The sequence below is a fragment of the Mustela nigripes genome, chromosome 12 (genome assembly GCF_022355385.1).
Source record: "Mustela nigripes isolate SB6536 chromosome 12, MUSNIG.SB6536, whole genome shotgun sequence".
In the NCBI taxonomy this organism is placed as follows: Eukaryota; Metazoa; Chordata; class Mammalia; order Carnivora; family Mustelidae; genus Mustela; species Mustela nigripes.
This window is the reverse complement of record NC_081568.1, coordinates 69,435,785-69,457,813: the sequence shown is the minus strand read 5'-3', so window position 1 is coordinate 69,457,813 and position 22,029 is coordinate 69,435,785. Positions and strand designations below refer to the sequence as shown.

The 22,029-nt window shown below is 35.9% G+C and overlaps 1 protein-coding gene across 2 annotated transcripts in view; it reads left to right on the top strand.

The window, feature by feature from the left end:
• The window catches only part of FNIP1 (folliculin interacting protein 1), a 154,218-nt gene that overhangs the window by 79,960 nt on the left and 52,229 nt on the right, over nucleotides 1-22,029 (top strand). The window contains exons 4-10 of one of the 2 annotated variants that reach the window (XM_059417513.1): nucleotides 168-268; nucleotides 694-768; nucleotides 6,017-6,108; nucleotides 11,943-12,026; nucleotides 13,200-13,271; nucleotides 17,960-18,095; nucleotides 20,329-20,530. In XM_059417513.1, the coding sequence (XP_059273496.1) occupies nucleotides 168-268; nucleotides 694-768; nucleotides 6,017-6,108; nucleotides 11,943-12,026; nucleotides 13,200-13,271; nucleotides 17,960-18,095; nucleotides 20,329-20,530 (762 nt within the window). The remainder of the gene's footprint in view (nucleotides 1-167; nucleotides 269-693; nucleotides 769-6,016; nucleotides 6,109-11,942; nucleotides 12,027-13,199; nucleotides 13,272-17,959; nucleotides 18,096-20,328; nucleotides 20,531-22,029) is intronic. The other variant, XM_059417512.1, reaches the window with a different exon arrangement.

Below are 22,029 nucleotides of genomic sequence, written 5' to 3'. Positions count from 1 at the left end.
TAAAGAAAATTAAGCTATAGAACAATGTATACAATGTAGAGTCACTTTTTAAAAAATATGTAGAGTTATGTAGAATAACTGCAGCAGAGGAATTTTCAGTAAAATTCAATATTTGAAATAAGCTTTAAATTTTGCAGTTTTATTAATGTTCTGGTTATTTTTTTTAGGGTTCTCGGTGCTCTTCTGATGCCAATATGCTTGGAGAGATGATGTTTGGCTCAGTAGCAATGAGCTATAAAGGATCGACCTTAAAAATTCATCAGATCCGGTGAGGGCTTTTCTGATTTTTCATAATCCATTTTAGAACATGTAATTTTTGAAGATGAGAGAATTTCCTGTAGTCTTCACACAGATGGAGCTTGTCAGATTTATGGTGTTTTATGGGTTTCATGCTACTTCATGACTGTTGTAACCATGCAGTGAAATTTTTGTGATTTGTACGTTTTTTGGGAAGGGGGAGTGGAAAAGGGTGTGGGGGAGAGAGAATCTTAAGCAGTCTCCATGCCCAGTGTGCAGCCTGACATGGGCTTAATCTCACAACCCTGAAACCATGACCTGAGCCAAAATCAATAGTCTGACACTTTAACCAACTAAGCCACCCAGATGCCCAGGTACATTTTTATTTGTAATAAATTGAGGAGGTTTTTATGTTTTAGTTTTGATCTCTCTCTGTCCCTTTCCTTTTCTTCATAGTTCCCCTCCACAGCTTATGCTCAGCAAAGTTTTTACTGCACGGACTGGCAGCAGTATCTGTGGAAGTCTCAATACGTAAGTGTGATTATGAATGCTGGGAGAAATGAATTATTTAGGATGTGCAAAGTGTGAAAACTAACAGACTATCCAAGGTTGAAGTTTAAATTGAGATTTTCTTTCATCCTTTAAGTTTGGAAATTTATGGAGGCCAGACTTTTTCTCTAGCTTTATTGAGATATAATTGACATCTAACATTGTGTAAATTTAATGTGTACAACACATTTATTTGATACATTTTTATATTGCAGAATGATTACCATCATAGCATTAGCTAACTAACGCCACCATTCTGTCAAAACTACCATTTCTTTTTTGCAGTGAGAACCATTAAGATTTACTCTTTGAGCAACTTTCAAGTGTATAAAATAACTGTATTATTAGCTATAGTCAGCATGTTATACATTAGATCTCAGAACTTATTAATCCTGTAACTGATGTTTGTACCCTTTGTCTGTTATCTCCCCATTTCCCCCACTCTCAACCCGTGGTAACCACCACCCTGCTTTCTTTTTCTCTTTGTTCAGTTTTTTAATATTACACATGTAAGTGATACTATATAGTGTTTGTCTCTCTGTCTGACTTATTTCACTTAGCATAATGCCCTTAAGGTTCATTCAGATTGTCACAAATGGCAGGATTCCCTTTTCACAAAGTCAGATAATATTCCTGCGTGTGTGTGTGTGCGCGCGCGCACGTGTGTCTGTATGGCATTTTATCCATTCATCTGTTGGTAGACTCTTAGTTTCTCTCCATTTATTGACAGTTGTCACTAATACCACAGTGAACATCTGAATGCAGACATCTCTCTGAGATCCTCATTTGAGTTCCTTTGGATATATATCCAAAAGTGAGATTTTGGGATCACATGGTAGTTCTATTTTTAATGTTTTGAAGATCCTTCACACTCCTTTCTCAGTGGCTGCGTCAGTTTTATTCTCACCAACAGTGCACAGGGTTCCCTTTTCTGGATACCCTGTCCACCACTTGATAATCTCTTGTCTTTTTGTTGTTCACAATTAAAAAAGGTGTGGGGTGATACCTTGTTATGGTTTGGTTTGCATTTCGCTGATGATTAGTGATGTCGAGCATTTCTTTCATGTACCTCTTAACCATTTGCATGTCTTCTTTGGAAAATTGTTCAGTTCTTTTGAATATTTAGAGGAGGTATTAATTTTTTAGTCAGGTTGTTTTTTGCTCTTAATTTGTATGAATTATTTATGTATTTTGGATAGTAACCCTTCATCTGGTGAAGGATTTGCAAATATTTTTTACCATTCCATAGATTGCCTTTTCATTTTGTCAGTTGTTTATTTGCTATGTAGAGGCTTTTTAATGCGATCTAATTATTTAATTATTTATTTATTTAGTGTGATTTATTTATTTTTGCTTTTGTTGCTTGTGCTGTTTGTGTCATATCTAGGAAATTGCTGCTATGACCAATGGCAAGCAGCTTTTGCCCTATGGTTTCTTGTAGGGGATTTGCAGTGTTGGGGTCTTTTGTTTATAACTTTAATCAATTTTGAGTTAATTTTTGTGAGTGGTTATCCAGTTTTCCCATCATCATTTATTGAAGGCACTATCCTTTCCCAATTAAATGTTCTTGGGTCCCTTATCAAATATTAGTTGACTGAATATCCAGGGTTTTTTTCTGAGCTCTTAAATTCTGTTCCATTGTTTTGCGTGTTTGTTTTTATGCTAGTACTACAATGTTTTGATTGTGTTAGCTTTGCAGTATAGTTTTTCTCAGGATTGCTTTGCTATTCAGGGTCTTTTGTAGCACCATACAAATTTTAGGATTGTTTTATTATTTCTATGAAAAATCCCATTGGAATTTTGATAAGACTTGCATTGAATCTATAGATGACTTTGGGTAATATGGAAATTTTAACAATATTTGTTCTTCCAACCTACTTTTTTGAGTTTTTTTTTCATGGAAAGACGTATTTTGTCATATGCTTGCTTTCTTTCTCCCCCTTCGCTCCTCCTTCCTTCCTTGTTTAAGTTATTTATTTATTTATTTATTTGAGAGAGACAGAGATAGTGACAGCATGAGCTGGGAGGAGAGGGAGAAGCAGGTTCCCCACAGAGCAGGGAACCCGATGCTGGGCTCTGTCCTAGGACCCTGGGATCATGACCCGAGCCAGAGGCAGACACTTAACTGACTGAGCCAGCCAGGTGCCCTGGTCATATGCTTTTTCTGCATTTGTTGACCTACTCATATGATTTTTATCTTCCATTCTTTTAAAGTGGTAATTCTCACTTATTGTTTTGTGTATACTGAAGCATCCTTGCAGCCCAATGATAAATCCTACTTGATCACATTGAATGATCCTTTTAATGTCCTGTTGAATTTGGTTTGCTAATATTTTGTGGAGAATTTTTGCATTTATAATAGTCAAGAGAAGTGATCTTTAATTTTATTTTCTTAGAATGTTCTTAAATGGCCTTGGTGTCAGGGTAACACTGGCCTTGTAAGATGAGTTTGGGAGTGTTCCTTCTTTAATTTTTTGAACAGTTTGAGTAGAATCGGCATTAATTCTACTTTATACGTTTGGTAGAATTTACCAAGGAAATCATCTGGTCTCCTTGGCTTTTCTTGTGTTGGAAGATTTTTGATGAATGATTCATTTTCCTTACTCATTATTGGTCTGTTCACATTTTTTATTTCTTCATGATTCATTCTTGGTGTGTTGTATGTTTCTAGGAATTTATCCATTTTTTATAGGTTATTCATTTTGTTGTATAACTATAGCAGTCTCATGATCCTTTTTATTTGTATGGTATCAGATGTAGTATCTCATTTTTAATTTCATTTATTCGAGTCTTCTTTTTTCCTGGATTAGCTAAAGGTTTGATGATTTTGTCTCTTCAGAAAACCAGCTCTTAGTTTAATCAATCTTCAATGTTATTTTACCTTTTTCTATTTCATTCTGTTGGCCTTTATTTCCTTCCTAACTAATTGTGGACTTTATTTTTTTCTCAGTTTTTGAGGTATAATTCAAGATCATTTATTTGAGATCTTTTGGGCTTCTTACTGTAAACATTTATTGCTCTCACTTCCCTCTTTGAACTGCTTTTGTAATATCTCACAGGTTTTGATAAGCTGTGCTTCCATTTTTATTTGTTTCAAGGTATTTCTTGATTTGCCCTTTGATTTCTTCTTTGACTCATTGGTTGTTCAGAAGCATGTTGTTTAATCTCTACATATTTGTGAACTGCCCAGCTTTCCTTTTGTTACTGATTTTTAGTATTACACCATTCTGGTCAGAAAAGATATGTGGTTTCATTTCAGCCTTCTTAAATTTGCTAAAACCTGTTTTGTGACATATCATGTGATCAGTATTAGAAAATATTCCATGTCCACTTGAGAAGAATGGTATTCTGCTATTCTTGGATATATCTGTATATGTATATATCTCTTAGCTCCATTTGGCTTAAGATATGGTTCAAGTCCAACATTTCCTTGCTGACGACTTTCTGTCTGGATGATATATTAATTGTTGAAAGAAGAATGTTAAAGTCTTTTACTAGCTATTGTATTGTTGTCTATAAATGCTAGTATTTGCTTAATATATTTAGGTGTCTCTGATGTTGAGTGCATCTGTATTTGTGATTGTTACTTGCTATGTCTTCATGATGAATTGCTCTTCTTATTATATGACTATTTTTAAAGTTTCTCGTTCCTGTTTTTGGCTTGAAGTTCGTTTTTTTTTTCTGATATAAGTATAGCTATCTCTGTTCTTTTTTTATTTCCATTTACATGGATTATCTTTTTCTGTTCCTTCACATTGAGCTTATATATATCCTCAAAGCTGAACTAAATCTCTTGTAGGCAGCATAATGTTGGATATTATTTTTTTTTATTCAATAAGCTGTTCTCTCTATGGAATTCAGATTACGTCTCACTTGAGTTTAGTGGAAGAATAGGAAATGTGCTTTCTCTTTCTCTAATTTGCTTCTGGAAGCTGTCTGGAAGTAAAATGTTGACAACATTCCCATGTTAGGATGAGATATGAATTTACCATTTTGTAGTCACATGCCGAGTTAGCATCTGTATATTGTGCTTTTCAGTTTTCAGATTGTAGAATTAACTCTGCAATCAGGAGAGGCACAGGTCACCCATGGTGGGGCACAAGATTACCACAGGGTGTTAATGCTAAGATTAGAAAAGTGAGGCTGAAATAAAGGCAGGCCTGATACTAGAGTCATGGGCTACATGCCAGAACTCGGTAAATGAAGGACTAGGGCTAGAGTGAGATGTTAGTGGATTCCATTGATGGCCTGCAGGGTCCAGGTCAGAACACTGGCTAGCCAGAATCTGTGGGGTTACCCAAAGTGGAAAGGTAGCAGGGAAGCTACTCAAACCTTGAAAAATTCTCAAAAGGTTCCATTAATTGAAAATGCTCCAAAAAGACCTTTCAGGGGTTTCATTTGCTAAGGTTCTAATACAGCTCTTTATTAACTTTTCTTTTAGGAAGAAAGGAAAGGAAAAGAGATTTTTTTGCAGTATTATGGATGCTTAAAAAATAGTGATGTTATAAGTGCTAATTTTCAGGAATTTAATACTAAAGTAGAAATTAGAGATCCTACATTGGAATCACTGGTTCTAGCTCTGATCCTCTCAGTTTCTTCATCTTTTCTAATTTTTTATTGGTGGTTTTAAAAATCCCTAGGAAGGATACTTTGTACTAAAAGCATAAAGTAGTTTTATTTTTGTTACTTTGAAAGATTTACTAGCAGAAATGATACAGTTAATTTATAATGTGTGAACTAATGATACCTTGATTTTTGTTCTTGTTTGTCTTTTTTTTATTTCTGCCAGAAGTTTAGGAAATAATTTCAGGTCCAAAATACAAGGGAAAGCTTTACAATTTAAATTGGGGTCAGTAACCTTTTTCTGTAAAGTTCTAAGTAGTGAATAATTTTGGCTTTGTGGGCTCTCAGTATGTCTGGTTTCTCAGCTCTACCATTATAGCATTAAAGCAGCCATACACAGTACATACATGGCTGTATACATAGCATGGCTATGTTCCAGTAAAACTTTATTTATAAGAACAGGCAGCACAGGCAGCAGGGTGGATTTAGCTCTTAAGGTGTAGTTTGCCAACCCCTGATTTAGTGCTGTAAACTAGTAAGAATACTTAAAACTTAAAAAAAAAAAAACCAAAACAGTTTTATACTTAAAATTTCATTGGGATATGCAAAGAATTGCTATAAAGAACATAAAATGAATTTGCAATTTATTGTTTCTTTTTCCCTTTAGGCTACAGGACAGTCTTGAATTCATCAATCAGGACAACAGTACATTAAAGGCTGATAATAACACAGTTATTAATGGACTGCTTGGAAATATAGGTAAATGGTTCCTTTGGTTTTACAAGTTTTAAATAGGTTAACAGTAAAACAAGGATTTGCAGTTCGTTTTTAATAATGTAGACCTTTTAATAAGATCGCAGAGTTTGACATACTGGAAGTGGAAAAGGAATTTAAATTGGCAGTATATATAACATTTGTATTATTTGAAAAACATAATTTTTGTATATTTGAACAATACTTTTTTTGTACCTGAAAAAGAACTGCTGAAGATATATCTGGTTTGTTTTTTGTTTTTAACTTTGATGCATCTTTGAAAGGCACTGTCAGTCATATAAGAAGTCCTTACCAGCTTTTTTGAATATTTTAGCTGAAGAATACTGGTATTATTCTCCACTCTGTCTTCCCAAACCGTAAAAGTAATTTTGAAATGGTGCTCATTTTTGTGACCTGAATTCACGTAGATGAGCAGATATTCAAATTTTATGTTCCCTTAAAGATTTATTAAAATAACAGCTTCTTTAGTGATTTGGATAGTTGACTGTTATTATTTAAGTTCAACATTCTGAAGTGACAAACTGTTCCTAAAATTTCTAGTCATTTGTTTTACCCTACAAAGCTCAACTAAATTGATGCTGGCCATATTCCTGGTACGCGAATAACTAACATGCCAGAACGTGGACAGCAATTAGACAAGGATAAATATTTCTCTATTTAGTGAGAATTTTTATTTCAAATTGATTTAAAAAAATATTAGTTACATATATAAATAGGAAAGAGTTTTTCTTCCGACTTGAACCATATTGTAATCTATTATTTTTTATAATTCATGTTAATTCAAATGAGCAACCATTTATACAGCAAATAGTATGGGCTAGTTACAGTGTCAGGCATGTACTTTAGAAAGCTTGCATATTTTGGGGAGCCTGGGTGGTTAAGCATCCAACTCTTGATTTTGGTTCAGGTCAGGATCTCAGGGTTGTGAGGTCAAGCCCCATGTTGGGGTCTGTGCTCGGTGAATCTGCTTGAGATTTTCTCTCTCTTTCTGCCCCTCCTCCTGTTTGCATGCTCTTTTTCTCTCTCAAAATAGATAAGTCTTTTAAAAAAAGAAACTTTGCACATTTTTTTAGAAAAATAGAGGAGTACTGCTTTTTCATAACTCAAATGATCAGTTTTCATTGGTTTTAATAAAGTAAAAATGTGACAAGAGAGCTGCATCTTTTTTCTTTATAATTTGTCACTTTTCAAAGCTCAAGAGGTTAATTAAAACCTATTTTAAGAATTCAAATCCACTGTTACTTAATACAGTAAATTACCTTATGGATGCTAGGTATACTCATCTTCTGTGTTTTAATACAGGATAGGAAATTCATTTAACAAAGTACAGACTTTAAATAATGAGTGTCTTTTACTTGCACGTTTGTAATTGTGAATCAAGGATATCTGAGTACCATTTCTTATTTTTTTTTACATTTCCAGTTAATTAGCAAATACTTATTGAGCACCTGTTCTATGCTTAAGCACTCTACTAGGCCCTGAGGGTACAGTGGTGAACCAGACACACTCCCTGCCTCAACAGAGGCACTAGTTTTTAACTAACTAGTGCGAATCACACAAGAAATACAACAACTATAGTAGAGTGCAATTAATTCTTGGACATGTTAAAGAGCATGTGATAGAAATGAGGAAGAGTACCTAATCCAGTCCTGGAGAGTCCGAGACTTTCTTGAAGATATGAAGCCTAACCTTGAAGGATTAGCCCTTTGCGGACAGAAACATTCTAGGAAGATGCAGGAGGAGCAAGAGATGATAGCATGGGGAAAGAATATGAATAAAGTAGTGTTGATGGAGCAAAGAATAGGAATAAATAAAAGAAATTAAAAAAAAAAGTGAATAGGAGGTTGATGATAAAAGGCACTTTGGGCTGTAGTGAGGATTTGAACTTAAGTGTTAAGCAGTTGGGTAGTAGTGAGGGTATGTTAGTTTTGGTCCTCTGCCTGTTTTTTAACACGTGCCACGGCATGATTAAACATGCAAGGTTAATATTAGGAGAAATGACTGTGAGAAGAAATGAGGCAGGGATCTGGTAAAGGTCAAGAAAACCATCATATTGTGATCCAAGACTGACTCCAAATGAAGAGAGAAATAGAAGATTGAATGGAAGTGTCCTATCCTGCCATGCAATGCATGGAAGTTTTGGTAAGGCCACTGACAAGTCTTTAAGTCAAAGTTTGTTGTCATATGTGTTCCAAAATGTGCCTGCCTTACTGTTTCTGCTGTGATGAGTTACTGGCTAACAGTAACCTATAGGGTATGTGGCCTTGCACAGACATCACAGTAGATGTCAGAACACATCATCTTGGGGGTAGTCAGTTATACTCCTTTTAGCTAGAGATCTTTGTGGTGCGTTCTGAAGGTGACCACAGAGGAGTTGTCAGACTAAAGAAACATGATCAGATTAACTTTATATCTTCAAAAGAGTATTCTAATTGCAGTGGGAAAGGATTTAAGTGAACTGATGGGATTGAGGAAAAGATTTATATTAGGTGGTCCTTCGGATAATCCCAAGTGTCAGATAATGGAGACCTAGAGTAAGACTGTCAGTGAGGACAGAGCCTTGTTGAGTGGTTCCTTATGGGATAGAGAGTGGACAGGACTTGGTAAATAGAGGAAGAAGGGAGGAGAAAGGAGAACTCAAGTGTGGCACTTTGCTGTATGGTTGTATAATTGCTTGGATATTGATGCCATTTATTGGAAGGAACAGAAGAAATTAGGAATTGGTAATTTTAGGTTTATGTATGTTGGAATAGAAGTATTGGTTGGTTATTCGAGTAAAAATATCCATTATAGTTCTTTAGTAGGTGTAGCGGTAGGTGCTATAACATAAAGATTAGTGAACATAAAATAATTTAAAAGCAGTGAAGTTTTTTTTTGGGGGTTTTGGTTTTTGTTTCCAGTCATGTGAAATTCAAAGGAGTGTTCCTCATTGATTAACAGTTTTTCTCTTTCTGGGAGTTCTGCCTTCTTCATCATGTAGTTTCCAAGGTTGTGCTCAGCTGGAAGCTGAGTGGAAAGCCAGTGGAAAGGAATTGAGTGTGGCACATCTGTTTCATAACCAACCTCAGCCTGAACGTGACATATATCAGTTTTGTTCAGGTTCCATTAGTGGTAATTAATCACATGGCTTCACCTATATATAAGATTTGAGAAATAAGATCCCTAGCTGGGTAGCTTCCCAGAAACTACTTGATAAAATAGAAGGGAGAACATAGTTCTTTATTAGACAGCTGTATCTCCCATGGATTTGTGAAACATTAGCTTGTAAATGATAAATAAAAGTGTAAGAATGAATGAGGTGACCTAGGAAATGTTAAAGAATGAGAAGGAAGTCTTGAGGCTAAAATCCTGGGGAATGTTGGCTTAAAGAAAGAATAAGTTAAAAGAAGCACATAAAGAGGATTAAGAAAAGAAACCTACTTTGTAATCACTGACCTGTGGGGAAAAGTTCAAAGTGTAATTTAGTCAGCATCAAATATATAATAAGGTAACATAAGAGTATGAACTGCATTAGTCAATGGGAAGGCTTTTGGTGGCCTACGTGAACAGTTTCAGTGGGGAGAATAGAATAGAAGCCAGAGTTGAGGAGAGACTCAGAGGTCATTTTTTTCCCCGAGATTTAAGTGGTGATTCTTTTTGGTCTCAGGATCCCTTTATACACTTAGAAATTACTGAGGAACACAGAGAGCTTTTGGTTTATGTGGGTTACCTTTTTTGATGATGTTTTAAAAGTTAAAACAAAATTTAAAAACAATTTATTAAAAAAACACAACTTTTTACACGTTAATATAAATAACATGAAATGACTATTTTCCATGAAAAAAACTAAATGAGGAGAGTGGCATTGTTTAGATTTTTGCAAGACTCCTTCATTTCTGGCTTAATAGGATACAACTTAATCCTCATATCTGCTTCTGTATTCATTTTCTTGTAATATGTTGTTTTGGTTGAAGTGTATTAAGAAAATACAGTTTTATACAGACCCCTAAAGAAGTCTTCAGACCACATTTTAAGAACTACTGAATTATATAGTATTAGATATATGGAGAGAATAGTTTTGACTGCTTTGTTTAATAATTTTTTTTTTTTTTTTTTTTTTTTTTTGCTTTATTTTTTTTGAGACGAGAGGAGGGGCAGGGAGAGAGACACCCTTGAGAGGCTCCATGCTCAGTGTGGAGCCTGACACAGGGCTAGATCTGCCAACCCTGAAATCATGACCTGAGCTGAAATCAGGAGTCAGAGGCTTAAATTGACTGAGCCACCTAGGCGCCACTGGTTTTGACTATGTTTAAATGTTGGTGGAATAGGAGGCTATAAGGAGGTTAAAGTTAAAGATAGAAGTAGTAAAGTGAGATTTTTTGAAGGTCCTAGCTGACATAGAATTGGCTTTGAAAGGGAGGGAGAAGTGGGTTCCTAGCTCTAGCAAGAAGGGGCAGGTGGGGCAGAATTTGATTAAGTTTGAAGACAAGGTGGAAAGAAACAGGAGAGTTCCTTCTGGTGAATTCTGTTTGCATACACACGTGCATATGTGGGAGACAGTCATATCCTGAAAGTAAGGAAGGAGGTATGTAGAGAAGGAGTTTAAAGAGAGTAGATAAGTTTTGAAGTAGCTAGAGAGAATTGAAGAAAGAGCTGAACAGTTAAAACATGGAAGGATTGCTGCAAATGCACTATAATTTTAGAAGTTCTTGTTATAGAAAAATATCCATCAGCAATTTGAAAAATATACTTGTCACTTGTTAAAACTGAATCCCCCCCCTATTCTATCCTAGGTAACCTCCTAGGTGGCTCTTTAGGCTGTCTTGATTAAGCATAGCAGGCAGCCCAACTGCTTGCTTCCAGGTTCTAATGTTGCCCTTTTGGGTCTTCAGATTCTGTTATTTGATCCAGTGTGTGGCAGCCATGTTTCCTGGATAGCTGGGAGTTGATGGAGTTGTGTTGGTGTTCCTGCTTTCTTTGTGGCTGACCATTAGTTTAGGAACTTTGGTTTCTTCCAAAGTTAGTTGTTTTGTAACTTCACCAGGTTAGAAAAAAGAAGTCTCATACATATTTGTCAGTAGATCCTTTTTCTGCTTTTTGTTATATGTTGTGTTCTCTTTTCTCAGCCAAGCACTTAGGTGGTTTTCTCTTTACTGCAGGGGCAGGAGAATGCTGTAATTTAAAAACTGACTTTTTGGGGCACCTGGGTGATTCAGTCGGTTAAGTGTCTGCCTTCAGTTAAGGTCATAGTCTCAGAGTCCTGGGATTGACCCCTGCTGTGGGCTCCCTGCTTAGTGGGGAGTCTGCTTTTCTCTCTCCCTCTTCCTCTGCTCCCCCTAAACCCAGTTAATGCTTTCTCTCTTCTCTCTCTCTCTGTCGTGCTCTCTTGCACACAGGCTCTCAAATAAATAAATAAAATCTCAAAAAAAAAAAAAAAAAAAACCCTGACTTTTTAAAAGATAAATCTATTTGGCAAATGTCAAATTATTTAGATAATAACACTGTGCTTTTTTGAATCTTTAAAATCATTGTTTTAGGTTAGAAAGGATTGAACATTTAAAATAACTTTTACGTTGTGTAGTAGAAGGTTATTTTTATTATTATATACAGGTTTATTAGTAAGTAGGCATGAGTGTTGTTTGACATAAGCTATGACCAGAGAGAAACAGTCCTGTTTCAAGGAGGGGAAGCCAGCTTGAATTATTCTTACTTAATTTAAAAGCTTCCATCCATATCTGTGGGTCTGCATTTGTGCTGCCTAAGCTCACCCTTTATTCCAGACGCTTTGTGGCTTCTCTGACAGCCCTCTTTCATATGTATTTTACGTTTTCGCCATGTAGGTCTTTCACAGTTCTGCAGCCCCAGGCGGGCATTCTCTGAGCAGGGTCCGCTCCGCCTGATCAGGAGCGCCTCTTTCTTTGCAGGTTTGCCATGTGCTGTGTGGGTAGACTAGCTGGTGTGCTCCAGTGGCTAGAATCTGTAGTTAAGCTGTGGAAACAAGAGAGTAGATAAATGCATTTGAAGAGGGCGTGGTTAAGAAAACATTGTTTATCAAGTGTAAAAACTTAATTTCCTTTCTACTGAGTATGTTCTTAAAACTTTCCAGAAATTTCAGTTATCAGTAGAATTGACATTTTCATGTAATTTGTTTATTTCATATCTCATTATAAAATAATGATTTTAACTTTAGAATCCTAACCAAATTTTAGTATGAACATTATTTCTTAACAATACCAGTTAGAATTTCTCATGTGACATGCTCTTGTTTCCATGGCTGAGTAGCTTTTGTGTACTCATAGTTCACCAATTGCAGAAAATGTTCTCAGTCACTATTTTAAAATTTCTGATCTGTTATTCCATAAGAACGATTTCTCTTGGAGCTAAGATTTAGATGAACAAGCACCATTATATCAACCTGTAAAAGGCATATGTGAGTGTATTTGTTTATATCATTAAATTGATGATTGTAGAGTGTTTTTATGCCTTGTGTCCAGGGAGTTGTATCTAACTTCTTGTTTTAATTAATATTCACTTTGCTTGCAAATATGAGATAGGAATAATACATATTTATTACAGAAAATTTGAAAAATATGAGAAATGGGCAAAAATATATATATTAGCCATTGTGTCAGCTAGAATTAACCTTTCTGAAAAAAACACCATAATTTAATTTGGATCATACCATTCAAATGGTCTTCTTAAAATTTCTATTTTGAGGAATTTTTAAACATACATTAATATTGGCAGAATAGTAAAGTGAACCACCACATACCCATTATTTACCTCCAGGAATCATTCTTATTAAGTTCAAAAGCATGCTTTTTGGTCATTTAGTAGCCTATTGTGAGTATTTTCCTTTTAACATCCCTTGCTTCTTTAGATAATATATCATATTTTCATATTATATGTCAGTCTTCACCTAGATCTCAAAGCTTGTTCAACTGAGTGATAGCTCTTGGTGTTGGGTTTGTGCCATGCTATTGAAAAAAAAAATAAAGGAATGCAATGAGATGAGCATGATTTCATTTGCTACATAAAAGCAGCAACACTACCCTGGATAGCATTATATGCTCTGACAATTTTGTCTTAATTCACAGTTCACAGCAACCCAATGGACATGCCTGGAAGAGAGCTGAATGAGGACAGAGACAGTGGCATAGCACGTTCTGGTAATGCCAAGTTCATGTGTTAATCTAGTTTTCTTATGAGATCACTGTTATCCAACAATGATTTTTATTTTTTCCTTTACCATCCAATTTCATGTACAGTTTGTTAGTATTGATATTAGCCTTGTAAGAGAATTGTAATGACAGAGAGAAGTATTTTAAAATTAAAATTTTCATGTTTACTGTTACATATGCCTGGTGGAATATGGCCTAGATGAGTGGACATTGGCTTAGACTTAGACAATATAAGAAAAAGTATTGCTCAAGAGATGGCTTAAATAGTAGAAAAGACACATTTGGTTATAGCTGCTTACTCTTAACTGGAGTTTTAAGTTGTCAGAGTATCTTTTGCCCAGAAAAGCTTAGGCATTTTGGATCAATGCTATATATATATAGCTTTCAAGTATGGGCTCCTGAAATACAGACTAACAAATCTTTATTGAAACATGGAAGAGATTAAAAGAAAAAAAAAAAAAGGTAAACCTTGCATTCTACCTTTAAGAAGCACAGAGTTTACAGAGAGAACAGTTAGGAAAATTGTCCTCCATTGTATCATGTGTTCTGATAGACCTGTGCAGAGAGGTTTAGGGAAAGGAAAACTGACTTAGCCTGGGCTAGGGACAGGGTACCAGTAATGCTTTATAGAGGGATAATACTTGAGGCTTTGCCATTGCTAAGGTCCTTTTTCCCTTCTTAGCAAGGTATTAACATTAAGGTAGTTGGGAGATTCCTAAAGAATGTCATATATGTCCCATGCAGGAGTGGGGGTAGGGGAAGGTTGCAGAGTGTCAGCTTTTGCTTTGTCCTCAGCCAGCCTTCTGTTCCCTCATCAGATTGATCTGTAAGGCTTTTTCAAGCCATAACTTCACATACACCTTTTAAATTAATTGTGTATTTTCTTCTTTTTCCAGTAGGGTTATTTTTAATACCAGACTCTGGTAATACATAGTTTTTTTCCAAATTTAGTTTAGCATTTGATTTTTCACTGAAGCATCCCCAGGTTAGTTATACATATCCAGTCTTAGACTTTGACAACACTTACTTATAATACTAATAAAAATGTGGTCTTTTCAAGGAAGTAGTTTAGAATTAATTCATTGATGATCCACATAGTTGTATGGCACATAAAGCTCTTTCTTTATTGTTGGATTTGTTGGCGAGAATTGAAATGAACAGTTCTTCATAGTGAGTCTGTTAGTTTTCACTCCTGATATCCAAAAGTAATATACCATCTGATGTGCTTCCCTGTTTTTGATTACCTCACAAATTTTCAGTATGTGATTGTAATTATGAAAATGGGAATTTAAAATATAGCCAAAGAAAAGCAGACCCTTAATGTCTTTCGCTTTCTAGATCCAGCACAGAGAAGGAGAGGATTCCTAGTCTAATGAAAAACAAAGGGTTGTAGCTTTTGACATTCCAGGCAAGAAAGAGTTTCTGGAGAAGGGGTATTTGGGAAGAGCATAATCCTCACAGTTAAGGGATTACAGCAGTTATAATCATAATGGGTTCTATTGGAATATGTCTGTCACCGCTTATTCTCTGGAGCAATCTAATCTATTTTTGGAACTTAGTACATATAGTCATGACTATTATTGAAAGGGGCTAAACATTCACAGGCTTGACTACCTGTGTAGAAGCAGTTCATCAGTAGAGTTAATTCTTGAATAATGTGTTGGTAAGGGATGCAAACTTCCTCTCCCCCTGCGCAGTAAAAAAACTCTGTACGTAACGTTTGACTTCCTAAAACCTCAACTACTAATAGCCTACTGTTGATTGGAAGCCTTACTGATAATATGAACAGTCAATTAACATATATTTTATATGTTATATGTATTGGATACTGTATTTTTACAATAACATAGAGAAAAATGTGGTTAAGAAAATCATAAAGAGGGGAACTTGGGTGGCTCAGTGGGTTAAGCCGCTGCCTTCGGCTCAGGTCATGATCTCAGGGTCCTGGGATTGAGTCCCACATCAGGCTCTCTGCTCGGCAGGGAGCCTGCTCCTCTCTCTCTCTCTCTGCCAGCCTCTCTACCTACCTGTAATCTCTCTTTGTCAGATAAATAAATAAAATCTTTAAAAAAAAAAAAAAGAAAATCATAAGGAAGGGCCCTTTGTGGCTCAGTGGGTTAAAGACTCTGCCTTCGGCTCAGGTCCTGGTCTCAGGATCCTGGGATTGAGCCCTGCCTGCATCGGACTCTCCACTCAGCAGGGAGCCTGCTTCCTCCTCTCTCTGCCTGCCTCTCTGCCTACTTGTGATCTCTGTCTGTCAAATAAATAAATAAAATCTTAAAAAGAAAAAATCGTAAAGAAAATAGATTTGTAATTCTGTACTGTATTTATCGAAAAAACCCCCCAAAACTCAAACATATGTTAAATAGCTCTGCACATTTCAAACCCATGTTCAAGTGTCAGTGATACTTTTATTCTTTTTATTGAAGTATAGTTGTAAATACAGTTGTGACACACTGTGTTACATCAGTTTTAGATGTACAACATAGGATTTGACAACTTTGTGTGTTATGCTATGCTTACCACAATGTAGCTCCCATCTTCATTTTTATTACAACAATATTAGAGTACCACTGACTCATCCCTAACCTGTCCTTTTTATCCCTGTGACTTATTCATTTCATTACTGGAAGCTTGTATCTCTCACTCCCCCTCACGCATTTTTCCCTTCCCATCTAACCCCCTTCTCTCTGGCAACCATCAATTTGTTCTCTGTGTTAATGGGTCTCTTTCTGCTTTTTGTTTGTTTATTCTGTTTTTTAGATTCCACATACAAGTGATAGCATATGGTATTTGTGTTTCTCTGACTTACTGCACTTAGCTTTATACCCTCTGGGTCCATCCATGTTGTCTCAGATGGCAGTATCTCATTCTATTTTATGATTGGGTAATATGTATATACATCTTCTTTATTGCTTCATCTATCAGTGGACACTTAGATTGCTTAGATTATCTTAGCTCTTGTAAATAATGCTGCAGTAAACTTAGGAGGGCATGTATCTTTTTAGATTACTGTTTTTGTTTTCTTTGTGTAAATACCCAGTAGTGAAATTACTGAATCATATGGTATTTCTCTTTATAGTTTTTTGAGGAATCTAGTGGCTGTACCAGTTTGTATTTCCACCAACACATGAGGGTCCTTTCTCTTCATATCCTTTCAACATTTGTTATTTCTTGTTGTTTTGGTTTTAGCCATTGTGACAGATAAAAGATGATGTGCTTTTAAATGACATCTTCAAATGACATTCAGAACTTTGTTCTTAAAATCTAGCTGCTGCATTAAAAGGAATCACATCAGTCCAACAATTATAGTACTGTTTACCCGAAGAATATAAAAATATTAGTTCAGAGGGATACATGCACATTTATGCAGTTTACAATGTATGTTTATAGCAGCATTACTTACAACAGCCAAATTATAGAAACAGCCCCAGTATCCATCAACTGATGAGTAGATATAGGAAGATTTGGTATATTTATACAGTGGACTATTACTAAGACATAAAAAAGAATAAAGTCTTCCATTTGTAACAGCACAGATGGTGGTACAGGGTATTGAGCTAAGGGAAATAAGTCAGTGCGAGCAAGATAAACACGATTTCACTCATATGTAGAATTTAAGAAACAAAACAAATGACGAAGGGAGAAAAAATGAGAGAGAAGCAAACCAAGAAACAGACTCTTAACTACAGAAACTGATGGTTACGAGAAGGAAGGTGGGTGAGGGGATGGGTTAAATAGGGGATAGGCATGCACTTGTTGTGATGAGCAGGGGATGTTGTGTGGAACTGCTGAATCAGTATATTGTCCACTTGAAACTAATATTATACTGTATATTAACTAACTAGAATTTAAATACAAACTTCAAAAAGATAAAATAATTTTAAAAACCTGAATCATCATACTTCTTTAAATTTAAGGACTAAGTATTTAGCTAAGCTAGAGGACAGTTTCATGGCTGAAGAAATAATGCTTGTTTCAAATTAGCCCTTTCTTCTCAAGTAGGGGTGGGAGTAAGACTATAAAAAGGGGAAGGTCTCAGAGTCTCTTTCCAATGCACTATTAATATATGAATTTTCTGCTCTGGGACTTTGCTCCAACAACAATGTTACTTTTTTAAAAGATTTTATTTATTCATTTGACAGAGAGAAATCACAGGTAGGTAGAGAGGCTGGCAGAGAGAGAGAGAGAGAGAGGGAGAGGGAAGCAGGCTCCCCGCTGAGCAGAGAGCCCGATGCGGGACTCAATCCCAGGACCCTGAGATCATGACCTGAGCCGAAGGCAGCGGCTTAACCCACTGAGCCACCCAGGCGCCCCAACAATGTTGCTTTTTTAAAATGGAAATTTTAGAAGTTCATGAAACAAAATGAAAAATTTGAATCACTATTAAATTTGTTAAAAAGAAATTTATCTTGGGGCCCCTGGGTGGCTCAATTGGTTAAGCTTCTGCCTTCAGCTTAGGTCATGGTCCCAGGGTTCTGGGATCGAACCCCATGTCATGCTCCATGCCCAGCAGGAGCCTCCTTTCCCTTTTTCCCTCCCCCTGCGTGTGCTATCTCTCGCTATGTCTCTCAAATAAATAAATAAAATCTTTAAAAAAATTATCTTTATGCTGAGTTATTATTGATGTATTTTTAAATGTTTACATTATACTTGTTTTTATTTTGACCTGACAGCATCTCTGAGCAGCTTGCTTATTACACCATTTCCCTCTCCAAACTCCTCACTTACCCGAAGTTGTGCCAGCAGTTACCAGCGACGTTGGCGACGCAGCCAAACAACAAGCTTGGAGAATGGGGTATTTCCTAGATGGTAAGCTGGAACCTTCACTATAATAAAATTGAATAGTTCCTTATTTTTTTAAAAAATATTTTATTTATGTATTTGAGAGGGAGAATGAGAGAAAGAGAGAGCGTGAGAGGGGGGACTCAGTCCTGGGGCTCCAGGATCATGACCTGAGCTGAAGGCAGTCGCCTCTGAGCCACCCAGGTGCCCTGAGTAGTTCCTGAAACACAATTCTGAATGATTCTTTTTAGAGTCTGGGTTTGTATTTTGTGTATTTTAAGTCTTGAAACTTTTAAAATATTCCATTTGTTAAATTATTGGTAGTTTTAACTGATATTAGTATATAGTTCAGTGGCATTTTAAGTACCTTCACATTGTTATGCAACCATCGTCATTATTCATGTCCAGAACTTTTTTATTTCCCCAAATTGAAGCTGTACCCGTTAAGCAGTAACTCCCCATTCCTCCCTACCCTTGGCTACCATTCAAAATATTATTTTTTGTCTCTCTGAATTTGAGAATTCTCTACAAACCTGATATAAGTGGGATCATAGAATATTTATCCTTTTATATTTAGTTTATTTCAGTTAGAATGTCTTCATGGTTCATCTGTGTTGTTGCATGTATTAGGGTTTTATTCCTTTTTAGGGCTGATTAATACTCCATCGTGTGTATATATCACACTTTATTTAGGCACTTGTCTGTTGATGGACATTTGGATTGCTTTCACCTAGCTTTGAGCAGTGACAGTATTGTAGGCAATGAGGTTTATCTGAGGTGTGATTGTTGCTAATTGGATTACTTGCAGCTTTTGCAAATAATGCTGATATGAACATGGGTATACAAATACCCTTTTTGAGTTCCTCCTTTCATTCTTTTTGAGTATATACCCAGATGTGGAATTGCTGGGAGATAGGGTAATTCTGTGGTTAAAGTTTTGTGAAAATTCCATATTGTTTTCTACAGTGGCCAGTTCTATTTTTACATTCTTACCAGAAATGCACAGAATTCTAATTTCTCCACATTCTTTCCAATAGTCATTTTCTGTTTTTTTGATAATAGCTGTCCTGATGGGTATGAAGTGGTATCTTACTGTGGTTTTGATTTTTATTTCACTAATAGCTAGTGTTACTGAGTATGTTTTTATGTGCTTATTGGCTGTGTGTCTGTCTTTTGGAGAAATGCCTATTACAAGTGTTGTGCCCATTTTTTATTTAGGTTTATTGGTTGAAGTATAGGAGTTCTTTACATATTCTAGATACTAATCCCTTATCAGACATATGCTTGGCTGAATTTTTTCCCATTCCATGGGTAGTCTTTTCATTCTCTTGACAGTGTCCTTTGGTACACAGCAGTTTAAATTTTATGTAGTCCAGTTTATTTCTTTTTTCTTTAGTTATCTGTACTTTTGAGTGTCATATCCAGGAAGTCATTGCCAAATTCAGTATCTTAAAGATTTTACCCTATGTTTTTCCCAAAAGTTTTTATAGTGTTAGCCCTTCTATTTAGGTGTTTGATTAATGTACTGCATGTTTTGATACTTCAGTTTTTTGTGTTTGTAATTAGGCAAGTTCATTCATTCTTTAAAGATCTTTTTTTTAGTCTATGTTAAGCAGCTATAAATAATGTAACTTCTTGTTTCCTCTTTTACTTAATCCCTTTAGTCCTTTTTTTTTTTTTTAATTTCTGGAATCAAAAGGAGAGACATAAGTAGATCATAGAACAGTGAATTACATCAGACTCAGTTATACACCTAAAAATTCAGGCATTTTAGATTGGTTATGAATTGGAAGTTACCTCCTTTTTTTAGTGACTTCTAATTTAACAAAATGTTCCCAATCTGACTCTCTGTTAAAATTTCTTATAAAAATGTGAGTATGGGGGGGCGCCTGGGTGGCTCAGTGCTTAAGCCTCTGCCTTTGGCTCAGGTCACGATCCCAGGGTCCTGGGATCGAGCCCCACATCCCGCTCTCTGCTTGGCGGGGAGCCTGCTTCCTCCTCTCTCTCTCTCTCTCTCTGCCTAACTCTCTGTCTACTTGTGATCTCGGTCTGTCTAATAAATAAAATAATTTTTAAAAATGTGAGTATGAAAGAAAAGCCAGTAGATTGCTAAATGAGATAGCAGTTGATATGCATTTTTAGATTTACTTGATAAAACAGAAAAAAAAATACTTAGTGTACATTTAGTTAGCAAGGACTCAAACTATGAATTTAATTATTTTTGTATTTTTTTAATTAAAAAAAAACATTTATTTTTAAGGTCTATAGAAGAAAGCTTTAATCTGTCAGATGAAAGCTGTGGCCCTAACCCAGGAATTGTGAGAAAAAAGAAGATTGCAATTGGGGTAATCTTTTCATTATCCAAAGATGAAGATGAAAATAACAAATTTAATGAATTCTTTTTTTCACATTTTCCTCTCTTTGAAAGCCACATGAACAAACTAAAGAGTGCAATAGAACAGGTAAGCACAGTCATGTTGTTGGTTTGTTAATGTCCTTTATTTTCCTCTGAATCTTATTCTCCTTATTTAGTATTATGTTTATTCATTCGGCAGAAAAATTAACAGCCACAGTTGCAATTACCCTACAAAGTGCTCTGGAGATGCAAAATAGACTTCAGCTCTTTTCAGGGAGCTTACTGCCTAATATATGTTACAAAGTCATTCATCCATTCATGACAAGCACTATTCTAGCAAGTGTAGGTAATATGGGAAAAAAGCAACACTCTAGACCTCATGAGGCAGCAAATAAACAAATGAATTTATAAGTTTTATTTTATGATTATGGTTATTTTTATTTTTACTTTTTTTTTTTTTTTGAGAGAGAGAGCATGCATGCACAAGCAGAGAGAAAGGCAGAGGAAGAGGGAGAGAGAGAATGTTAAGCAGGCTCCACACCCAGCACAAAACCTCTTGCAGGACTCTGTCTCATGACCCTGAGATCATGACCTGAGCCAAAATCAAGAGTCAGACACTTAACCAATTAAGCCACCCAGGTGCCCCAAATATATGATTTTTGATGATAATAAATGTTATGGAGAAAAATAAAATGGGTTTATAAGGAATGCTGGATGGAGATATTCTGATTTTTGTTGCCTAATCATGATGGTTCCTGATAGAATGACATTTGATCCAGAGATATGGAAGAAGTGAGATGCAACTATATGAGGGAATCTAGGCAGGGGCAAAGGCCTGAGTCAGGAGTAACCCTGATGCTTGAGCAAGGTAAGGAGGCCAAAGTGGCTGGTTTAGAAGTAACTTCAGATTATGTACACACTTTTAGGATACCATCGCAAGGGCACTAGCATTTACTCTTAAGATGGGAAACCAAAGCAGAGGAATGACAGTGTTTATGAGGTTCACTCCTACTGCTTATGAAGAATAGACTTCCAGAGGCAAAGGTGGATGCTATGAGAATAAAATAGGAGACTGTTGCAGTGATACAGTGAGAGATGTTGGATACTCAAACCAGTTAGGTGATAGAATTGATGAGTAGTGATTGGATTCTGGATATGTTTTGAAAATAGGGCTAATGAGATTAGTTGATGGACTCAATTGGTGTGTGTGGGAAGGAGAACAGTACAGGTTGGCTTGAGATTTTTCTCTTGAGCAGTAAGAAGGATGGAGTTACCGGTAGTAAGATGGAACAGGTTGGGTGGAGGAAAGTCAGGTATTCGTTTGAAAGGCCTCTTGGACATCTAAGTGGTTATATGAGTCTAGAGTTTAGGAGATCAGGCTAGGTAGTCATCAGTGCATTGATGGTATTTGAAGACATGAAACTGAGGAATAGAAGCAAGGAGAGGAGATCCTACACTTGATCTGTGGAGCATTTCAGCAGTTAAAATTTGAAGAGTTGAGAAAGAACTGCAGAGAGTAATGGAATTGGCCATTCAAGTAACAGGAAAAATAAGATAGAATACTTTTTTGAGGGGCGCCAAATGAAGGGAAAGATTTAAGAATGT